The sequence below is a fragment of the Phaethon aethereus genome (genome assembly GCF_964289735.1).
Source record: "Phaethon aethereus genome assembly, chromosome: 1".
In the NCBI taxonomy this organism is placed as follows: domain Eukaryota; kingdom Metazoa; phylum Chordata; class Aves; order Phaethontiformes; family Phaethontidae; genus Phaethon; species Phaethon aethereus.
Window position 1 is genome coordinate 215,441,117 of NC_138575.1, and position 18,954 is coordinate 215,460,070.

The 18,954-nt window shown below is 38.5% G+C and overlaps 1 protein-coding gene across 5 annotated transcripts in view; it reads right to left on the reverse strand.

Annotated features, from left to right (window-relative positions):
* Nucleotides 1-18,954, reverse strand: part of DLG2 (discs large MAGUK scaffold protein 2) — a gene marked incomplete at both ends in the record, with an annotated part of 787,463 nt that overhangs the window by 295,484 nt on the left and 473,025 nt on the right. For all 5 annotated transcript variants that reach the window (XM_082013954.1, XM_082013953.1, XM_082013952.1 and 2 more), the window contains one exon: nucleotides 6,659-6,795. In XM_082013954.1, coding sequence (XP_081870080.1) covers nucleotides 6,659-6,795 — 137 coding nt within the window. The remainder of the gene's footprint in view (nucleotides 1-6,658; nucleotides 6,796-18,954) is intronic.

Below are 18,954 nucleotides of genomic sequence, written 5' to 3' on the forward strand. Positions count from 1 at the left end.
ACCTACAATTCCTGTTAATACTAATATATGCATGTATCAATATCTTTTCTACTTTTTGATCATCATAAAACAATGATTACAAATAAAGACATCTGTATGTATTCTGATATACAAAATGAAAACCTGAATACATTGAAGAACTGTATTATTCAGTTCCCTAGATATTATTGCAAGATGACTCTAGTATAGAATTTCTTTTATAAGGAAATCTTTGGATATCACTCTTCAAAACATGATGCCAGAGACAGTCATTATTAGGAAAGATGATGTTGTAGTTGTTTATATACAGAGAGGAGAGTCTCAGAATCTCCAAGAGAGACTATTTCTTGAGCTTTTTCCTGTTTCTGTAAAAGATGCCTATTTTAAAAGAATTTCAAGTACTAAATCTGGCTGTTTCAGTGGTTGTGGCACAGTCAATGCATCATACCAAGGCTTCACTTCCTGCTGTCAAGATGACCTTAGCAGAGCATATAGTTTGAAAAAAAAAAGTTTAGGTAGAGGTAAAGAAGATAAAGAGTGGGAGATGTGCACAAAATAAGAAATAAAAGTGTATATAGCATATAACCCTCTGAGATGCTGAAACTTTAGTGAAGAAGGGCTGACATCAGACCTGAGTGGGTAGAACAGGTACTGCCAATTTTCTGGCTCTAAGAAGCCAACTTAAGTAGCAATAAATTAAGGGGGAAAAAAGCCCTAAGGCAAATGCTAAAAAAGATATTTATCTGAGTGGTCAATTTAGTAACAAGAGTTGCATGCTTGAGCTGAAGGAGAGGAGTCGAAAGGAAAACAGGCATGGAGCAAGTGGGGATTTTCTAATGGGAAAAGTTCCATGCACAGAAAATTCAGAAATGCAAACAGCACTTGAAATAAAAAATAAATTAGGAAGGTTGTTTCTTTAAAGAGAAAGTATGTGATACAAAGACATATTAATATTACAGGAAAAGAATAAGAGGAAGAAATAGCAATAGAGAAGGAAATTAAAGATACAAGTCCAATCAAAGAAGCTACTGGAGTGATGGGGGAAATCAGTAAGAAATGTTGCCAAAGAGACACAAACAGACTGGGGTGGCTTTTTCCTAAATAGCATAATCAAGGCAATGAAGTGTAAACCTAAGCAAGAATTATCTTATTTGGAAGTGTTCCTAGAAACTGAGAAGTAGCTACAGTGAAAAGCTTAGAATCCCCAAAATGACTGTACAAGTACTCTAAAGAATAACTTCATTCACAACAGCATAAGCTGATAACAGAGTAAGAGCTCTGGAGGAATAAGTCTGTCTTATTTAATTTTCTTTCTTTAAAGGGAATTCATTCCTCTCCTGTATTGATTTAGGGGAAGAGAGATTTTCCTTCACCCAGTGAATGAGACAAAGAAGTGATCTTTACTTTGCCAGTAGTAATGTTTGCTTTTGTGTAATATTCTACCTTTCATTCAGAAAGTGGATTTTCGTGAGTGAATCCTGAGTGAACATTTGCCTATAGACACCTGTGACGTGCCAGCTGTAAATTTAGAACAAGATGTAAATCTGTTTGGATTTACTAACTTGCTGGAGCGTGTCCAGAGAAGGGCAACAAAGCTGGTGAGGGGTCTGGAGCATAAGTCTTACAAGGAGCAGCTGAGGGAACTGGGGTTGTTTAGTCTATAGAGAAGAGGAGGCTGAGGGGAGACCTCATCACACTCTACAACTACCTGAAAGGGGGTTGTGGCGAGGTGGGTGTTGGTCTCTTCTCCCAAGTAACTAGTGATAGGATGAGAGGCTATGGCCTCAAGTTGCACCAGGGGAGGTTTAGATTCGATATTTTGGATATTAGGAAATATTTCTTTACTGAAAGAGTGGTCAAGCATTGGAACAGGCTGCCCAGGGAGGTGGTGGAGTCACCATCACGGAAGGTGTTCAAAAAGCATGTAGACGTGGCACTTTGGGACATGGTTTAGTGGGCATGGTGGTCTTGGGTTGGTGGTTGGACTTGATGATCTTGACATCCATGCTATACATCCTTTAAGTGGGTTATTTTGCATTACATCTAGTCTGCTGACTAAAATGCCTGATTGCAGCTGCAAAGCAAGACTAATTAGGAATGCTCCTGGACTACATTTTCTGTTGCAGTTTCATTAAAAAAAATCCAATTTATTTTCTAAAAGACCATCCCACAAGACGGCCAAAATAATTTTAAAAGAGCACTTCTGATCAGACCCAAATGCTAATCTAGATGCAGCTTAAATGATATGTTCTGATTACTTTAACACAGACCTGATCCTGCATCCATATACAATCTGAAACAGATACTTGCAGGGGATCCTGTATCATACAATTACATATCAACAACTGTGCAATCACAACCCCACTGCAGCCCTATGAAACCACCAAAAAATAACATGCTTTGTCCAGCACAGAATTGGGTAGAAAGCAAGCCTAAATTTCTGAAAAGGAAAGTGACTTCTGTTTCTTCCTTTTGTTTTCAGCAAGAAAACAGAATAAAATAAATCTCTTGGTATGTGAGTAACATCACTTTTTCTATAAGCATAAATAACCCCACAAAAGTCTGATCTTTTTGACTACATGGGCCAAGAAGCAACAGGATATGGTCTAAAGATGCAAGGGCATTTTGGCATAGAAGACAAATTTTTGAAAAGCTAATGGTTTTAAGAAGTAAATATTAGCTTAAATTTTCTTTCAAAGCCCAATGTTTTTAGAGTGTTCCCTGAAGAATACCTTGCTTCTAGCTAGTAGTGTCATTTTGTACTAGTAAAAACACACAGTTTTATACTGATTTCTCATTTATTCATTCTGTTAGATAAACTCTTCCAAAGTGAGGTGATGTTATCTGATCAAAGAAAGTAATTATTATCTGAGAGGTTATAACTTAAATCATTTTTCAGCTCTTCCTGATCACTATTAACAATGACCTGGAAGAGGTGAGGAGTGTGCTCTCATCATGTTTACAGATGACACTTCGTTGTGAGGGACAGTCCATGTACTCGAGGGCAGGGCTGCCATCCTGGACAGGCTGGAGGAAGGGGCTGACAAAAACTTTATGATGTTCAACTGGGAGAAACAGTAAGTCCTGCCCCTGGCACAGGCTAATCCCCTTCAATAGCACAGGCTGGGCACTGACAGCCTGGCAGCAGCTCTATGGAAAAGTGCTTGGGGCTCCCAGTGGACAGCAAGCTGGGCATGAGCCAGTTGTATGTCCTGGCAGCAAAGAGGTCAACAGTATCCTGGGCTGTATGAGCAGGAGCAGAGCCAGGAGATCCAGGGAAGGATTATTCCCCAATAGTTGCCACTCATTAGACTGTAGCTAGATACTGTGTTCAGTTTTGGTCATCACACTACAAGAAAGGTAAGAAAGCGGAGCAAGTTGAGGGGAGTGCTACTGGGATGGTTGGGGTTGGCGCACTGGCCTGGTGAGGAGAAGCTAGACTTTGTCAGCCTGGAAAAGGGGTGCCTCTGGGGACAACTAACAGCAGACCTCTGGTGCTTACAGGAAGGTCATCAAGACAGAGGTAAGCTTTTCAGAGTGGCATGTGGTAACAGGATGAGAGACAGAAGGCATATGTTGAAACAACAGAGGGTCGAACAGGTTATAAGGAAAACTATTTTCCTCATGAGGACAGTCAAGCAGTAGAACAGGTTCCCCAGAGAGGCTGTGGAAGCTCCATCCTTGGAAATTTTTGAGATTCAATTGGATAAAAACCTGACCAACTTGGTCTGACCCTACAGCTGACCCTAAATTATTGTGTTAGCCTATGATGCTCTGTACATGATTTCCGTTTGCTCCCTTCCAGCGCAAAGAGAAGCTGAGACACCCAGTGCAGTCGTATTCTCCCCACCGGCATTGCCCCCAGCAGTCACAGACATTACCATAGGCATTACCACCAGAATACATTAAGGGAGTATTTTCCTCCTAGCTGTAAGTCTTCAGAGCAGAGCACTGGTCTATTCCTTTCACATACACCTAGAAAAAACACTGAGTTCTGTTTTCAGCTTAAGCACTCTTGTGCTTCCTCCAGTAATTTTCCTAATGGGCACCTCAGGATTACCCTACAACAGAGCATTTTCCTGTGCAAGTGCTCAGACTAATAAACCTTACGTGCAGGCTCAGTGCCACAGAAACATAACTGCATAACATGCCCTTGTATAGATTTCACAATAATCACAACGCTCAGTATTTACAGAATACATCTTCTGAATGCTTAACTATTAGCAAACTGCATTTAGTAACAATAGGGTCATCAAGCTGCAAAATGCTCTGATGGCACCTAATTGTTTTACATTTCAATATTAGTTTTAATTTTGCAGTATCTCTTTTACTACATCTTGAATTTTAATGCATTTGATTTGCCTGGTCTTTGGGATCTGAAAGCATTTCACACAAACTTATCAGAACACAGATACAGAAATTAAACAAGCCCCCAGCATCTGCTGAGAATTCCAGGAGGATGACAAAGCGTGGTAAATTTTATAGGGAAATGATGGAAAAAACAAAGATCAAGAAAGGATGCACTACTGCGAAGAAAAAAAAAAGGAAGTGTTCAAATATATAATCAATAAGGTATCAGTGAAGCTGAAGTAAGACCGCAGAGATGACAAGGGTAACATTGTGTTGATACACTGTCAAAAGAAGGTAATCTTTCACTCACTTTTCACAAAGGAATGTGAAGTTAATGCCATGAACTGACAGATACTCACAAAATAGAGAGAAAAAATATTGAAGGCTCACAAGTTGTAAAGAAATCAGGGTGTCGTCTTGGAGAGAACCAGAAAACATGTCTGTAACCTGCACGAATTTCAGAAACAGATTTTGACCTTGTAAACTTATCTCTTTAATGGTTAAGGTATACAAAGAGAAAGTTGACTTCAAGGAAAAATCCTTGAAAGAATTTTTAAGAAAATAACAGTGAAAAGCTTGGTCTGGACTAGCGGAGAGCAATATTACAATTGGTTTTTTTGCTCATTTTACACACAGTGATAAAAGGAGATGACATTAAGTAAAAAACTGGCCCAGACTGAAAGGAAAGCAGCAGACTGAGAAAGACCACAGATTGTCATACTGAGAATTACTCTGCACATTTTCAGAGGTCAGATTCATGGGTATATACTTGTCACAATGAAGAAACATCTATATCTGACCGCAGTGAATCACAGGTTGAAGACTGAGAAGAGATGCTTAATAGACAAACCCTATAAAAATCTGGAAAGGATGAATTTATACATAGTGGTGTATGAAATAATTATTTTTCTATTCAAATTCATCCTGATTAAATTACACGGGAGATGGTAAATGCAGAGGTTTTGCATCTGGGGTTTTTGTATGTATTATTTATTACCTTGAGAGATTTGGAAGAAATTAAGAGCAAGGTAACAAAAATTTTAACATGGCACAAAAACTCTGAGGAATTCTTATAATGAAAAAAGCCAACAGCTGAACACAAGCAGATTTGCTATAAGGTGCAAAAGAACAAAATAAACTGCAACTTTGGCAAATATAAATATACATTTCTATAGAAAAATGAGCCAAAATTTCATTATGCAAGAGTGACTTGAGTTTTACTGTGCTGAGAACCTGCGAAGAAGAAATGCCAATTGTAAGTTCTAGTTTAATTTTTTTTTATTTATTTTGAAAGCACCGTTTGAACCTTAAGCTGTTTTGCGTTATTTAAAAAAAGTCAGTTACCAACCCAGGAACCAAGTTCCTTTCCTGTCTGTTTAATGCCCTGCATAAAATAAATGGTCATCTTCACATGTGGCTGTAACACAGTGTCCCTAGCCAAAGAAAGATTAGGAATTGAATTCCTCAATTAGGAACTGTTTTGTGGGCAGCAAAAAAAGGTCATAGCAATTTTTTACTGCTTAGATATCACATCACAAAACAGAGATACCACAGTACTTTTTTTTCATGGCACTCATATAAAAAGTGTTTCTCTACCTGCTGAAATACAAGCAAATGCATTGGCATGAATACAACTTGACATAGATTAACTTCTGCTGATTCACCAGCACAAGGATTTCCCCCTCAACAAAGAATTAAACAAACTCTGTGAGTGGGAAAGAATTATCTATAAGGAACAATGTACTAGCACTGCAAATATCAGGACAAATTTCCTGAAGTGAGATCCATCAGATGAATAAGTACACTTCCTCAAGGAAAAAGATGGAAAAAGTTTTTTTTTTAGCATTATATGGAACATATATATAAAGCATTTCTACATCTACTGAAATGTAGGTAATAGTCCACTGATAGGGGCTACACATGAGAGTTCAGTGGAGTGTCTTCACATCTTTCAATTGTCTTAAAATGATCAGTAGAATCACTACTGCCATAATGAACAGTTTTTCTGAAATCTTTCTTTTAAAGTTTTCTGGTGTATTTTGACTTGTCGCTGATGTGCATAATACGTTTATTCTCTTCTCAGTTAAAGGTTTGTCAAAGTAATATAACCCATTGCCTTATCTTCATAAAATGTTGGTTTTCCAGAGTAATTTTTTTATAACTGCAGTCTCAGAAATATATATAAAGGATGGGAAAAAATAAAGATGATGGAAATATAATTATTACAAAAGTTTTAATGGTTACCTCCAGTAGATGTATGGTAAATGAAAGTCCTTATGTGAAACGATTTTCAGCCAGATAAAATGTGGTTTAAATTTGTTGTACTTACCATGAGAAGTCTATCTCCAACCTGCAGCCTCCCATCTTTTTGCGCAGCTCCTCCATCGATAATCTTGGTGACATAAATGCTGTTGTCCCCAGGGATGTGTTGGTTTCCAACCCCTCCTGCAATACTGAATCCCAGACCTGGAGCAGATATGGAAAACAAAACATCATCAATACAATATATAACATTAAAGAGGAGTGCAAGAAAGAGTAGCACGTATTTAATCTACTGTATAATTACAGCATTTTTTACAGAAATACAAATAACATAGGAGCTATTTTTGGGGTCAATACTCTTTTACTTTCCCTGGAAGGTCCAGGACAAAAATAAATTAAGTAAATTCTTCATCATGTACAATTATAGAAAGGTAGAGACAAAAGGAATTGAACCAGTGATGATTCTATACCCATGGCTTGTCCTTGCCAGGGGCCAGTGCAGCCTACATCAAGAAGTTTTGGCACAACTTTCCATGACTAGTAATAAAACTCTGAAGCTTGGAGTTTATTTTGTTAAATATTGGTATAAAATACATCATTGCCTATCAGAACAAAATCAAAGGTATTTTGATTGTCCACACAATTTGAAAAATACTTGGAGAGGTGTACTGCAGATTTTGCAAGTTTCTGTAGTAATACAATGAAGGGTTTGTGAAAGTGAAAGATAAATGGTGTAGATATTTGGATTTAAATCTGTTTCACATATTTTTCTAGGACACAAATATCTTTGGTTACGGATGCATAAAATAAGAAAGCAATAGTCCTTTGTACATATATAACTTCTGTTCAGCAATCTGTGAAATTCCTAGAGAAACACCCAAAGAGCCAAACTTTGGAACAATGTCAATAATACATGCTAATACGATTCAGGAAAAAGAAGGCATAATAAATAGATTTTGGGGGAAGAAAAAAAAGACATTTTTACCCTTTTCCTACTTTTCCTATCCTCTGACACATTGCATAAACAGACAAATCATTGCTTTCATTTGTAACATTTTCATCTCTCAGTCAGAGAAAAGACAGAAACTATAGTGCTTTATTTCCATAAAAATCTACCTTATACAGATAATTTTTCATAGATCATATAGTTAATGGGAACTTCCAGCTGAACAAATAAGGTGTTATCGACAATAACCTGCTTAGATTATTACTTCAACCAGGAATTCCTCTTTTGCTGTACAGTAAAAGTAGTTATACATATTTAGAGAATAATCACTAGTCTTATCTATGAAATCTATGCTCTTCAGTCATTCTTAAAACAACTGTAGCCTGTAGCTGTAGCAGTGAAATGCAATAGTAAAAAATTAGTTGCCTGGAATTTGGCATTTTTTTGCAAACTCACAGGCCTGACTGATTCGGCAATAAAAATTAAGGGAGGGTATATTTAATACACACAAAGCTTTTTTAGCAGCTGTACGACTACAGAGAAAAGGTTTTTTGTCTGATTAAATGCTTTTGATTTTTTTTCTCACATTATTTTCATTTGATCATTATTTTAGCTTTAAAAAAGATGTGAGGTCAAATAACATAATGGACTACTTAATGGATAGTGCCAAAACAGTAAATTACAAAAAAACCCTCTGAATTTATATCTCAAATTGAAATACTACCTAATTACTTGAGATTACTATTAACAATACATATGAAGTTAATTCAGAAGTATGGGATAATTTCCACGTAAAGCTGGTGATCACTGTTATTATTTATGTGCTACTTCCAGGACAACTATAAGGATAACAAAATTATTATTTCCTCAGCATGGAAGAATCTGTTCATACCCTGGGACTACTAACAAAGAAGCAAAAAGATATTCTAAGAAAGCATCAAGAGTGGAAATTTTCTTTAAAGCATTAGTTGTGGACCAGGAATGATGATTGAACAACGTTCCTTGGTGACATAATTATCATCCTTTTGACCCAAACCCTATCTGCATACTCTTCTACCAGTAAAGAGAAGATCTGAGAGTATTCCAGAATGATGATGAGAGCAAATGAGTGGGCTAGACTGCAGCCAGAGAGCTTTCTTCAGCTCCACTGCTCACCTAGGTCATGACCTTGGGAAGATTAGTTTATGGTATGCTCCAATCCTCTTCTCTCCCCTTTATTAACACTGTACGCTTGTAAAGGGCAAAGTAATTTCTGGCCACATAGCTGTTCTGTATTTTGTGCAAAGCGGATCTTAATTCAGCCTGGTTCTGCTGCAATATAAGCAAATAGTAGCAAAGATAATCCCTTCCATTTTCTGCAGTGCTGAGTAGGGTGCTGGTGTTTGCTCTTTGTTTGCATGGTCGTATCATCACAAATAATGTATGAAACTGCCAAAAAAAGAGCACTAACACATGCTATTCCCATTACAGAAGTGAATGATAATGATGAATTACAATGATGAAAGGAGTAACTTTTCCTACTTCTCTAGTCTACATAAAATGTAGATACACTACAATGCATGGGGCTGCATTGTGTTTGTAAGCAACGTCTACCTTTGGGATCCAAAAAAACAGCACTGGATGTAAAAAGGTTTAAAAGAGCAGAACAAGATGGGGGGGAAAACTGCAAGGAGAAAATGGAGAGTGGGTAGGAAAGACAACTGAGGAAGAGAGAGATTTTCCATGTCTTTATTATCGATAATGATTTAGTTTCATTGCCTACTCATACTTGCCTTTAAAAGATTTCTTCTTGGGAAGAGTGGGGAATGGAACAATGGCCTGTTTAATTTTACTTAAATGACTTTTGTTAATTGCTAGGGCACTAGGAAAGTGTACTACAATAAAACTTTTGAGTAGGATTCATATGGCCAAACGACATCAGACAACTAAGCTAATCATTTCTGCTACCTTTATGATCAATGACAATGCATTAAGGGCTTTTAAAGCATGATTCATCGCATCTCAGAGAGACATCTGAAAGAGATGAGATGAATCACTCGGTTTCTGAAAGGCTGGGGGCTGGATGTGGGAAGAGGTGGGTGGGAAGATCAGTGCTATAAAAGATCACAACCTGGGTTAGAGTCTCACCTCCATTTAGACTGAAGGTTTCTGGTTTGTTTTAAGACCTCAGAAAGGTTTGTACATCCCTGGTGCAGATCCCTCTTGCCACTAGCTACATCAGGTTAGTCTCATATCAGATTCTTACTCTTTTAAAAACAGAGAATCATTCACAGAATCACAGAATCACAGAATCACAGAATCACTAGGTTGGAAAGGACCTTCGAGATCATCAAGTCCAACCATTAATCCAGCGCCACCATGTCCCCTAAACCATGTCCTGAAGTGCCACATCCACACATCTTTTGAACACTTCCAGAGATGGTGACTCCACCACCTCCCTGGGCAGCCTGTTCCAATGCCTGATCACCCTCTCAGTGAAGAAATTTTTCCTAATATCCCATCTAAACCTCCCCTGGCGCAACTTGAGGCCATTTCCTCTCGTCCTATCACTAGTTACTTGGGAGAAGAGACCAACACCCTCATCGCCACAACCCCCTTTCAGGTAGTTGTAGAGAGCGATAAGGTCTCCCCTCAGCCTCCTCTTCTCCAGATTAAACAACCCCAGTTCCCTCAGCCGCTCCTCATAAGACTTGTGCTCCAGACCCCTCACCAGCTTCGTTGCCCTTCTCTGGACACGCTCCAGCACCTCAGCATCCTTCTTGTAGTGAGGGGCCCAAAACTGAACACAGGATTCAAGCTGCGGCCTCACCAGTGCCCAGTCCAGGGGCACGATCACTTCCCTGCTCCTGCTGGCCACACTAGTGCTGATACAGGCCAGGACGCTGTTGGCCTTCTTGGCCACCTGGGCACACTGCCAGCTCATGTTCAGCCGGCTGTCAACCAGCACCCCCAGGTCCCTTTCCACCGGGCTGCTCTCCAGCCACTCCTCCCCAAGCCTGTAGCATTGCATGGGGTTGTCGTGACCCAAGTGCAGGACCCTGCACTTGGCCTTATTAAACCTCATACAGTTGGCCTTGTCCCATCAATCCAGCCTGTCCAGATCCCTCTGCAGAGCCCTCCTACCCTCCAGCAGATCAACACTCCCACCCAACTTGGTGTCATCTGCAAACTTCCTGAGGGAGCACTCGATCCCCTCATCCAGATCATCAATAAAGATATTAAACAAGACCAGCCCCAGAACCGAGCCCTGGGGAACACCGCTTGTGACCGGCCGCCAGCCGGATTTAACGCTGTTCACCACAACTCTCTGGGCTCGGCCTTCCAGCCAGTTCCTCACCCAGCGAAGAGTAAACCTGTCTAAGCCACAAGCCACCAGTTTCTCCAGGAAAATGCTGTGGGAGATGCTGTCAAAGGCTTTACTAAAGTCCAGGTAGACAACGTCCACAGCCTTTCCCTCATCCACTAGGTGGGTCACCTGGCCATAGAAGGAGATCAGGTTGGTCAAGCAGGACCTGCATTTCATGACCCTGTGTTGGCTGGGCCTGATCCCTTGGTTGTCCTCAACTTCGTTCAAAACCACTGAAGAGAATAGGCACATAAAAGATTGTGTAAAATAGGGAAGATTAATCAAACTCTATTTCTTTCCATTTGCACTGGATGGGTGTTTGTAAAATTCATCTGCCTTTGGGTTCCACAAATGCTCATCGCTGATCCTGTGGATAATAACATCGTAATAGTGGAACAAGACAGGAATCAATACTGTTATCACAAAGAGGAAAAGGGACAGGGGAAAGAGCTATTGCATTAGAATTGGAAACAGCAGAAGAAGTGCTGTTATTAAGAATAATCAAGGATATTTATTCATATCTTTTCCCTGGATTATCAGTAAACAAAACATTAAAATATTTGAAAGGATAATGAAACCACAAAGACAAAAAGTTACAGCCAAAACAATTCAAAAGCCTCCCAAATCTCAGTCATAGCTATTTCAGAAAAAGTGAGATCTATTTTGCATTATTTGCTGCACCAGATACAAGTTTTAAATGCACCAATATATTAGTAAAAACGTAGGTTCTAACTACTTTTCTGGTAAAAAGTAGGCATGGAGGCTCCTGCTATGATTAGTCCAGCAACAGGTGCCTCTGTGATAATAATAAAATCACTGTTTAAGACACAGGGGATGAATCACACTGTGGGCATATCACTTTCCAGTAACCAGAGAGGGAGCCTAAAAGATCAACTGCAGCTAGATAATGCCAGCTTACTAATAAGAAGTGAAGTTAAATGAAACTCTTACTCCTAACCCAAATGGGATGCTGCATTTTGCTACTATCCTGCACAAAGAATCAAGTTTATTTTAAACCAGCAAACAGAATGAGGATTTTAGAGGGTAAATCCAACATGAGTTTCAGAGTCCCAGCTGGGAACCTCCAAATAATGGGGAAGCCAAATAAAGTAGCATTTAAGTCATAACCTTAAAATGTAATTAAGAAGTGTGCGATTTGCAGGTAGTTAACCAAAACAGTCTGCTCTAGAGACATAAATGCATAATTCCAAATTGCCGGATTCCTGGGTTTACCACAGCATGCCTTACTGTCACCAAGTAAGGTGACAAAGTGACCTGTTGAACATAGAGTAATTTGGTGACGCCACAAAATGCAGAGGACTCCTAACAGAAATATTAGGCTAGAAACAAATCAAATATGAATGGAAATGTGCATGTAAGCACTAGAAGAAAGAACAAAGGTTAGAGAAATTATATGTTTTGACAATACAGAAGATTTCTAGCAATAAACCAAAAAATGAGTCATTTCTGTCAAGTCCGGACAGAATGTCTGGACTTTAAGACCACTGCACAGGTGTCTTGTCAGCAGAAGACCCAGTACCATAACAGTGGGATGTTGTCACCAAGACTACAGCATGTGACATATACCATTCTCTTGGCTGTAAGCCCAACAGGAAAGCATATCAGAGTGATAAAGACAGACATGTGTTAACTAAGTGAAGAAAAACGGGCAACGAGCAGCTGCCTTGTCTAAGACTTAGAGACTGAAGAAAGAAATATGTAAAGTAAATAATAAGTAAAGGACCATCCCATAACAACAGGGGAGGGGACGCCTAGAAGGCATAAATCATCTGTCCAAAAGTTAGTCCATGGTTGCCAGTCAAGAAAATGCCAAGAGATGTGGTAAAGGTTCAACGTCCCATGGCCTTTGTGTCACACATGAGTGAGCCAGGCCACCTCAGCACATGCATCCTGGGGCTTGTGAGGATGTGGGTGAAATGAAGAGTGAATGAAATATATGAGAGAATGAGCATAACTGGGAACTTATCTGGAGATTTAATGAATAAATGTAACTCCACTCCTGTATGGTCTCTCATTGCTTTTTGCCACAATCGTTTTCTACAGGTGTGATACAACATGATTTGCTGTAGAACACGGTATGAACTTAGATGTTATGAAACTGTTTCAGGCAGCAAAACAAGATAATACAACCAGAAAGTGCCCATGCGACAACTTGCCCCACCGAGGACCTTCCCTGGCATTGTAAGCCTGGCCGTGCTGTGGGACAACGCAGATTGACCATGATCCTGTGAACAACCGGACAAGGCAATGAGAAACCCAAACTGAGCTAGCTCCTGCCTTTCCACAGACCAGCCACTTACAAAAAATATATCTCAGTGTTGGTTTATTACTGAAAATATTTAAGCTTACAGAGCAAATATTTGTATAGTCTCCTTTTTCCTCTGAAAGGGAGAACAGTATCATACTGATGAAGCTACCAATGAAATTGTCAAACCTGGAGCAATGAAGTCCAATCCAGGTTTCTAATTAATCAAATTCCACTTGGAGGGAGAAAAGGAACATGGGTAATATAAATGCTTTGACTGATATAATTTGATTGACTTGTTTTGACAGGTACCACAGTTATATCAAGTGCTATATGAATAAACAAACTAAAACAAGGTTAATTATAAAGAGAGGAGCAGCAGGGAATATGTCCCCCTGCTCCTTTTCTCAAGCCTCTAGTTGCCAATTTTAGTTTTCCTGGAGGAGAGTTATAGCACATATTTAAAAGTAGCACCCCACACTTGTGGAAGTTTAATAAGCTTGTTATAGCTGTGACTTATGATTAGTGTTCATTACTAACAGCAGGCTCCTTTATTATTTAGTACACACAAAAATGAAATACGTTACAAAACAAAAATTAAAATACGTTTCATAATAATTATACAATGTTACAAGGAGGGACTGATCTTCCTCTACAGAGCTCTCTCTTTCTGTCTTTATTTTTCATCCCATTAATCAATTCCTGAGAAATATTAATTCCAAGCATAGGACATGTCACTTGATCTCATCTCCTTTGTGCTGTAGGGGTAGATTCAAGTATCAATTTATTTGAGGGAGTTCTTATAACAACTCCTATTCCCGACTTATGTGACAGCTTATACCAGAAGGATTTACGTGAATAAAACTTGACTACATTTTGTTCTGTGGATGAAAAAGTCAGTCTAAAGTACAGTATGATTCATAAAACTTTAATGAATATTCATAACATACTAAAATGCTGCCTACTTTCATTGCCATCGTTAATTCCTCTTTCAGACCCTGCTCCCAGATCACTTCAGAAGGCTCTTTTTGTAACCAATAATTTGATAAAAGCCTTGACTGGGAAAACGGCCTAAGCCCCTACAAATCTGAGCTTATCATTACCTAGTGTTTCTTTTTAATGGCCTTGGGTTAAAAACTTCAAGCATCTTCCTTACTGTTTTGACTTTTTTTTTTCAGAAATATCTAGTGTTTTCAGTTATTTCCCAGTTGATGTCAGACAGAATAAAAATGATGCACAGTGCCACCAACGTAAGAAGAATATTGTCTGAAACGACCTTACACAAGGAGAAAATTATTGTCCTCTTTACACTGTGTGTCATTAAATACTCATGCCTTCAGCTATTTTTCCAGCAGTTGTTACACAGTTCCTTTGTTCATGCCCACAGCCATTTTTAGAGTTATTATTTTCATTAATCCCTACAGTCTCGCTGCCAGTGCATCACCTTTCCATGCTACCGAACCAACAGAGATGCTAGATTTCAGTACAGCCTCTGCTGAGCATTGAACTGGACAGCACACACAATACTTCCACGGAGTATGGCCAGCATGCTCATGAGAGATGCTGTGACTGAATACTGTTTGGCAGTTTAGACTATACAACAGGCAAAGAAAATCCTTTCCTTGCAAATGAGCACCGATTGCACAGCAACACTGAGATGTATGGAGGCAGATTTTGGTCAGAGATTTTAGTAGAAAGTAAACAGTAAAATTTTTCACCTTTCATCTGCCTTTATCTGCATAATTTTTAAACACTGCAAATTCAAACTTTTAAAATAAGTTTAGATAAAATAGTTCTAATTTTAACTATTCTTAATTTAATAAAAAGAAAAATTTAATTGAAATTTAGAACATTATAGTAACACAAACTTGCTGTGCAGCCCAGTGCAGGAATCTGCAGAGGTCTGTTCTCTCTGCTTGCTTGATGAGAGAGAGAGAACAGAGATAATGATCTCACAGGGATTAAAATGCCTTCAATACACTGGTGCATATGTTCATTCATACTGCCTCAAACAGCTCTCTGAAGGACTAAAGGCTTGGAAGAACGGCAGGCGGCTAAAACCCAACAGAGGAGAGACTGCGGTAGGAGCTGCTGGCTGGCGATCACTGGGTCAGCACTGAGGGCAGGCCAATTTCTGTACCTTTGACTGAGAATACCTAAGCACGTTTGCGGTCTCCATGTCAAATTTTACAAACTGCTATCCATACCAGTAGACAGCACATGTAATTTAAAAATTTGGCTACCACACTGCTACCTACAGTTCTTTATGCCTGTTGCAAAACAGCTGTGTGCTGGGGTATCCCAGAAAGCTCCCTGCCTAATGTTGCTTCCTCTGAGCTTGCTGGAGATAGGAGAATGCAATGTGTTTTCTTTTCTTTGGACACAAGGGGTTCATCAACATCATCTGAGACCCACAAAAGTCAGAAATGCAGAGGAGGCCAGAATATAGAAAAAAATCTTCCGGATATTTCAGGGATTTTTTTTTTGCTGAGTTACTCTGCTCTGGCTTCAGAAGCAAATTTAAACAACTATAACCCTTTTCAAACTGCTTTTTCATTATTTTGGGCATTGAAGTCAAACATTGCAGTCGAACCTATTGGGTTACAACAAGAAAGAAAAGAACCTGTTCTCAGGACACAGTGTTACGCTCCTTGGCTTAAAAAAATTGTTTACATTTCCAGCCATAGAGGAGATGAAAGTGAGATTGTGAGGCAAATGTTAGCATACCTGCAAGGCAGCGAGTGCATGTTTAAAAACAATCATGCTGCAGGAACAGTAGATAAAGCATTGGCTTTACATTATCATAACAGTAAAGATAATCTCTCTGCAATCTTTAATAAAGCCTTGCAAACACATCTTGTTAAATTACACTGCTATTTGTAGAAATTTATAAAAAAAATCTCTAAAGTGCAAATGAAAACAATCCCTTCTTTTCTATTCAGTTTTGCAGTTAAATGTTTTTCCCATTATGAATCTTTTGTCTGTATATATTTATGCCTAAAGATACATTCCCTTCAGATGTAGTTGAAAAGAAAGGAAAGAGCAAACTAGGAAAATACACTTCGAGCCTCATAAGAAGTTGTTTTTATTCTATATCTTTACATTTATTCAAATTAAATAGGAATAAATTTCCCATAAAGTACAGACAATGAGCAGTGGCCTAACAACACAAATTCTCAACAGTACCTTAAAAGTTGTCTTGAAAAGAGAAGGCAGTATTCCTAATCATTCACAATAAGCTGATTTTTAAAGCATTAATGAGGATTCAGGTTCACTGAAAATCACATTAAGTCACACTGACACAATTTTACTAGCATAAGTGCAAGAAAGAGAAAAATATTTCATTTTTGACATATACTGACACTCCAGGAATTATAGCAATCAGTTCATCTCTTTTAGGAGAAGCCGCATGATATACCAAGTCTGAATACTTCATATTAAAAACAGTCAAATTATGTTTTTTAAAAAGTGAAGATTAGTGATGTAAAGCAGATAAATCCAAGATCTGCCACTTAGAAACAGGATTAACTGCTTACAATTTGGTTTTCTTGAAACGTCTTTTCTCACATTTCCATGCCAGCTTTGCATATGCCTACAATGGAAGCTGTGCATGCACCTTGACTTCCTGTTCACGCAGGAAGTTTTTGCATATTTTTGGTGCACCCACAAGGACAAATAGTCCTCAGATCCAGAGTCACTACAAATCAGAATTTTTGATTAGGTTAGACATTATCTAGCTGGCTGCCTGTATGATAGGATCCGTGTGATTTACATCTCGCAGGGAATAATGTTAAAAACAACATAAGTGACTATATGGCTGAATGTGATATGAACAGACTGTTAAAGACTACCATTTTTTCTCATTCTATTTTTTTTCAGCATTAGCAGCACATTTTTAGCAAGGGGCTTTGTTTTGTTTTTTTTTTATCCCACCCTCACCCCTGCCCTTTCATTAACGAAGAGAAGTCCCCTTTCCCTAACTGTCTCGTCTCTTCACCAGACAATTCAGACAAAATCTTGAAGGCTTTTTTCCCTTTCACCTGCTGCTCATGCTCTTAAATTTCACCTGACTCTATTTAATTCCTGATGCCACATAAATTCAGACACGTAACTTTTGGGCAAAGAAACAAAAACAACATGCCAGGGCTCCTCTGCAGTGCCGAGAGACAAGCAAGTAGTTACAGAAACCTGGAATGACTGCACTAAGAAGATCCAAAGAACCTGCTATTGTTTATACATTGTATTTTAACTTGTGTTCGAATGCTGAAATATGGTTCACCTTCCACGCAGAAAGTACACCAGTTGTTTCAGGCATAGGAACCAAATTTATGCTGACGGTCAATCATACTTTGTCATTAACATATAGTACCTACCTAAATTTCTGCACAAATTACTGTAATTACTGACAGCAGCATAAGTTATTTCACCTCCTAATAACCTCAGTGAAAAGCATTTGTTCCTGTAGATGTGCACACCAAGATCTGTTTTAAGGTAGTTATTACTTTCTGATGCGATGTTATTTTTTTTAAGTCATGGTTATATGTAAAGCTGTGCTTTTCCCACCATTTTTTCCAATCAAGATTCATTCTTGAAACCTACAGACTTGACACAGGAGACAACTATTCTAATTCATGAAGAAATATTATTTGCTTTGTATAACATTAGGTGGTATATCTTTAACTGAGCACAGCTGGGTCATTGCTTTCCAAGTTGGATGGCTCTTCTAGACAAATATTTAATAATTTGTCACCAATAAAACGGAGACAGAAGGAGCAGTCTGTCAGTTTGGGATCTGTTTAACAAACATAAATGTCAGGGAGAGACTCATCAGTTTCTTTTGTTCGTCCTCCATCTGATGAGGGCAATTTAGCATTATCTTATCCCTGTTGTAAAGCTGGACAGAAATACTTTCTTGAAATGTTCTCTGCCAGTTATGTTGAAGCTTGAAAATACAAAATGAAATCAAAGTTCATCTTGTAGCCTTTTATCTATTTTCAATCAACTCATAAATAATCTGCCATCCATTCAGTTACTTCCTTTTTAAAAGATACAGAGAGAAATCAAGACAAAAATTTACAAGTAATTTTGGTTTTTGATGTTAGGTGATTTACAGAGCCCTGATGTTACAAGTTTGCAAGCATATAAATGATACAGAGAAAGAAGAAAGATGGTGCTTACCGAACTGTAGTAATAAGGTGAAGACACTCTGGAAATGGATTCATGAATCATTGCACTTTGCTTTGACTATTTTGTCTCCCTGAAACTGTACTTTGGTCCCTTAGTTCAGTTTATTGATGATGCTTTCTTTCATCAAGAGATGCAAAAGTAACAAAATGAAACAAAAATGTTTTATTTGCCAGTAAGAAGCACCCTATACTCTCACAGAGTAAAATGAGTAAAATCAGACACTTGTGACTTCTCAGAAATTATGCTAAATATTTGCTGAGGGAGTTGTACTCTGGTATATGTAACTAGAAAGATAATGCAACCCCATATTTGAAATCTGCATTTAGAAATGCAGATTTTTTCAGACTAGTCCCAGAGCATGAAAGATTTTCTAAGAGCTTGTGCTTAACAGTGTTGAGATTCAAACCGTATCACTTAAATGTGATCGTTTCAGGCTGGGTTAGACTACAGATTTTCTCTGAGTAAGTGTTTCCCTGATATTTTTCATCAGGGCTCTTCATGAGATACAGTAGAATGAAAAACCCTGCTATTAGTTCCTTGAGAGGTTCCATCAGAGCACCTCCCAGTTTGCTAATGGTCCATTCAACTCCTGCATCCAGGTTGTTGATAAATATATTG